Source organism: Trachymyrmex septentrionalis, unplaced genomic scaffold (genome assembly GCF_001594115.1).
Source record: "Trachymyrmex septentrionalis isolate Tsep2-gDNA-1 unplaced genomic scaffold, Tsep1.0 scaffold144, whole genome shotgun sequence".
NCBI lineage: Eukaryota > Metazoa > Arthropoda > Insecta > Hymenoptera > Formicidae > Trachymyrmex > Trachymyrmex septentrionalis.
The window spans coordinates 14,279-19,171 of NW_017304587.1; the positions used below are offsets into that span (position 1 = coordinate 14,279).

The 4,893-nt window shown below is 38.2% G+C and overlaps 1 protein-coding gene across 1 annotated transcript in view; it reads right to left on the minus strand.

Annotated features, from left to right (window-relative positions):
- Positions 1-961: 961 nt before the first annotated feature.
- LOC108745673 (kelch-like protein 12) overlaps positions 962-4,893 on the minus strand; it is a 104,418-nt gene continuing 100,486 nt past the window's right edge. Inside the window, exon 6 of the mRNA XM_018481969.1 lies at positions 962-1,168. Within this exon, the coding sequence (XP_018337471.1) occupies positions 962-1,168 (207 nt within the window). The remainder of the gene's footprint in view (positions 1,169-4,893) is intronic.

Sequence of the window (4,893 nt, forward strand, 5' to 3'; positions counted from 1 at the left end):
CCATTCAGAACAGAATCTATACATACTGCTGTACTAAAACTTTCTATATATCGAGGAAAAACTGACGAAGAATAAAGTGGTCCAGAGTACTAACGTGGCATTGGGAAATAATTGCGTCGCATTCATATTCGATGAGATTCGATATGAACTCAACAGTGTGGAGATTGACCGTAACAAAAACATTGGCATAACTAGCACGCTTAATAACTATACGACAGTGTCATCCGACAACGTGATTCTGCGGAATGTCAGCTGGAACGCGCAGATTACTGCGGCCGGACACTTTAATTTCTGTGTACCGCTCTACGTATTGCTGGGATTTTGCGAAGATTACAAACGCGTGGTGATCGAATGCTCGTCACGAGTTGATTTTAATACGAGCGCGCAACGACAATTGTCTGACGGGAGATCCAACGATAGAGCCGACGCTCAAATTATTCAAAGTACAGTGGCGAATGCCGCACGTATTATTGAGCAAGATAAATAAACTGTCGATGCTGTGCGCTTTGGAGAGCAGACGATATCCGAGCATGGGGGGATCTGTACGAGTTTCCACTCTTACAGAGCACAATCAAATATTTGTGGGTCATCAAGACGGCTACTCAGCTCGAGAAACCGCGCTACGTCATTTTTGCTATGCAAACTGCATAACAAAATGGTTGTAAAAACATCATATCCGAGGATATAAATCGATTCGACGACGCAAATTAATCAATGTAATACTCTATCTGAATTCGGAATGTTATCCGTACGATGACTTGAATCTGGATTTTGATAAAATCTGGATTTGATAAAAACAGATGTGCAATTCTGTACGACTTGTACGCGCATTTCTGCAAGGGCTACTACGGATATAAGTATCTCGAGCCGAGTCTCACCTTTACAACTTCTTTACGTAATGGCCCGTTCGTGATCATCGATTGCTCTCGACAGAACGCATCGGTCAAGAATGGACGTGCGATTAGACTTTGAACATAAGGAGAACGTGCCCGTAATACCGTAAGCCTATTGTCTCATCATACACGATCGCGTAATTCAGTATAATCCATTGACCAACGTTGTGCGCAAAATCACCTAAGTGCACCTCCGACACGATATAAAATCTATGATACGCCGCAATCGACCGCGCTCTTCTCGACAATATGTCCGTGCCAACGTTCGTGGATCTCTGCAAAGATTCATCATTAACAAGAAATTTATCGTTAAGGAAGTGGTGGTAAAACAAGGGACCGTTCTCACGCACTACATTTTTACGAGTCCCGTGCCATGGAAGTTTTTGATAAGATCCGATAGGTCTTGCGCTTCCTGGTTGAGTGTTTATCATCATGAGTTGCGATGAGAGGACGGAATGATCCCGTACAACGAGACGAAACGCCTGATCACGGCGGCTCTATTTAAAGATGATGCTATAGTATACGTTAAGAGACACGAGAAACGAACATAGCTGGAATTTGCTGAATGATGAGCGAGAATGCATGTACTATACATCGAGATCTTGAATGCAGTTTACAAAGACATGGAATCTTTAACTAATCTGGATGTTGTTAATACTATGCGATGTGAACAACGTGTTAAGAATTACGCGTTATGTATTGAAAATATATAATTGGCGGTTGCAAAAAAATTATTTAAATAAAAATACATTAACGTATTTATTACATATTTATTTTTTCCCTTCCTTTGTAATACATGTACTCGTATGTATGAACGTATATGTATATAAAGGGTGTCCCAAAATTAACGCAAGATTTGAATTTGTCGCCATTTGTGCAGTAAAGTGTTGGCAACCCAAAAAAAAAACAATTTAACAGCTGACAGTTTAGGGTTAGTGAAAATGGAGCGTGTAAATGGATTATTGAACATCAACAAATGGATGCTGATTTTTCGAGCAAAATCATCCTAAGCGATGAAGCACATTTTCACCTTGATGGCTTTGTTAATCGCCAAAATCGCCCCCTAGATCGTGTGATTTAACACCATTAGATTTCTTTTTATGGGGTTATTTGAAATCACAGGTCTATGTCAACAAGCCCACAACCACCCGTGCATTAAAGGAGGAGATTCAACGCTGCATCAACGAAATTCAGCCACATTTATGCAAAATGGTCATGGAAAATTTCGACAAACGAGTGCGTATGTGCATGCAAAGCCGTGGAGGCCATTTGCCCGATGTGTTATTCCACAAATAACCCTATCCTATGTACTTTATGATTCAATAAAAAAATAACAATCAAAAGACTAAAAACTGTGTTTTCTATTTAATTCAAATCTTGCGTTAATTTTGGGACACCCTTTATATATATGTATGTATGAACGTGTATATAAACGTATGTATGTATGTATGTATGTATGCACATGTGCGTGCGCGCGCGCGCGCGCGCGTGTGTGTGTGTATCCGACATCGACGCTTCTGTTAAACGCGTCGCGACATGTCTGATTTGACATTACATATATGCAATGTATATAGGTAGTAAGGCTTTTTTCATTCAATCGTAAGCTTCAGTTACAAGCGTTAAGACATGAATCGAGTAAAAGAATATATACGCCAAAAATCGAGCAAAAGGGGTACCGTCCCTTGTCACCAGGTCTGCCAAGTCCACCGCCATCAAAAGAAAGAGTGAGATATTGGGAATGTCCTGGAGAAAAAGCACCAAAGTCGCCAATGTCCTCATCATCAACGTTATCGATGCCATCAAAATATAAATCATAAAGTATAAACATTGATAAAAAACGCGAACAAAGAAAATATGTAGAAAGACATAAAATACAACCTTGCGAACAAAAAAAATATGCAGAAAAAATGCGATAAAACGTGTCGCGACACGTTTGCAATTCTTGGAAAGGAAGAGGGGTACTCCCTCTTTTATAGTCGTAATTTACACGGATGCAATCAGTTTTGCGATACCTGCTTGTATGAATAGTTCGTACTTCGCTAAAGACAGCAACGCATCATACGAAACAAAGAAGGACTGCAGTAACATGTAAGTTCCAATGTTCTATACACAAGAGAAATGTTTTTGACATTATGTACGTACACAACATCGCGCGGTGCGTTTACTGAGCAGATGTTACGATGTGACGGTTACGGGCTACAAATTTTTGGAAAGTGGAATCAACGTTGGTCCACCAAGTTACGTGGAGATCGCCTTGGGTGATTATCGCGGACACGAATTGTCGCTGTCTCTCGAAACGTGGAAGAGACTCTACTAGCAGCGATGGAATATTTACATGATGTTTCGAAATGAATACAAAGACAATTTTATAAGTGTTGAATCACTAATCGACAGAGTTTGCACGCTGAACGATGCTACATTCGTACGTCTCGATTCTTCGTCTGTACGCATTACGATAAAACGAAGCTACGTCGTATGTTTGCGTTTGACGGATGTATCAATGGTAACGTTCGAACAATTAAACTGACTCATCGATACGGTCAACGTCAAGTATTCGCGATTCTCCAACATCGCGTCCGCAGCGATAACAATATCTTGGAGCAGCTCGTCGATTGCGAGCTATTGGCTTTTGTTTTTAATACGTACGAAAAAAAAACGATGTAATGACCTGTAAATAAAAAATTTTTCATTCTCATCATTATATAATATATATTATATATTATATATATTTTTTCTTTGCTTCTCATCCATCCATTCTATACCTCGACGCGCTATCGCACGTTTATATAAACACATTCTCTAAGCCAACGCTTCTTTTAACGCGCCTAGAATTCTAGAGTTCCATAGTATGTCAACACTAATGATCTAAATTGTTTTCTATACAACGGCCGCCTATAATTAATATCCCGGGCATCTTTGCCGCGAAGAATACTTCTCAGCATCAGTTTTTGTCAGGTATCGTTTGCATGAGGTTCGTGTTGTTTTTTTCTTTTTTCTTAGTTCAGTGATTTTATAAACGTACAAGAGTATTCTACCATTTAGATGGTAGAATATTTTTGTATGTTTATGTGATTAAATGAAAGTGATAGTGACAATAATAGTGTAATTTTTTAGAAAAAAAAATTTTTATTACCTCCGTCCTATTTATCCTGATATTGAATTTTTCTTGAATTGATTCACAAACGATAAGCAACTTGAGAGAATTAATTGATGTCCACTACGAGTATTCCGTTGAGAGAGTAAATAGTTTTTTCTTTTTTCATTTGTACCAAATATTTTAACGAAATTGTTTTTCTAACGTTTTTTTACTTTTTATTTTTCCAGTATATCGTGGTCGATAATCTGAGAGTTGTACGCTTCCAATTGAGAAACAAAGTAGGAGTTTTAATAATTCCTCTGATAAATTCAATATAAATTATAAATTATAAATTATAAATTATAGATAAAGTATTTTCTAATTATCTTTTTCTAATTTATTTTTTTCAGGAGACACATTGTAGTAACATTAGAATAAGAAGGTTCATGAACCTTTTTAATGCGCAGATAATACGCGCAGAAAGATGATGGGACCGGGAAGAACGAGTGGACATATGGGAGGAAGGTGACTTTTTTTGGCGGAACTCTTCAATCTCCGGCCGTACGAGCCTGATCCGGAACCAAAAAACTGGAATTGCAAGTTTGATAAAATCTTATTGATAAAATTTAAAGGATACATATATACGAGGGGGGACCCAAAAAAACGGGAATTTCGTCATAACTTCTTTATTTCTCAATATTTTAACACCAAATTTTAATCACCTTCAAAGATTCGCCATTGACCACAACGCATTTCTCCAAACGATTCTTCCATTGTTCAAAACAGTTTTTAAATTCACTCATCGGGATGTCCTTTAAGCCTTCCAGCGATTTTTGTTTCACCTCCTCCACAGTGGCAAAACGCTTTCCTTTCATATTCCTTTTGAATTTGGGGAACAAAAAGAAGTCACAGGGGGCTAGATCC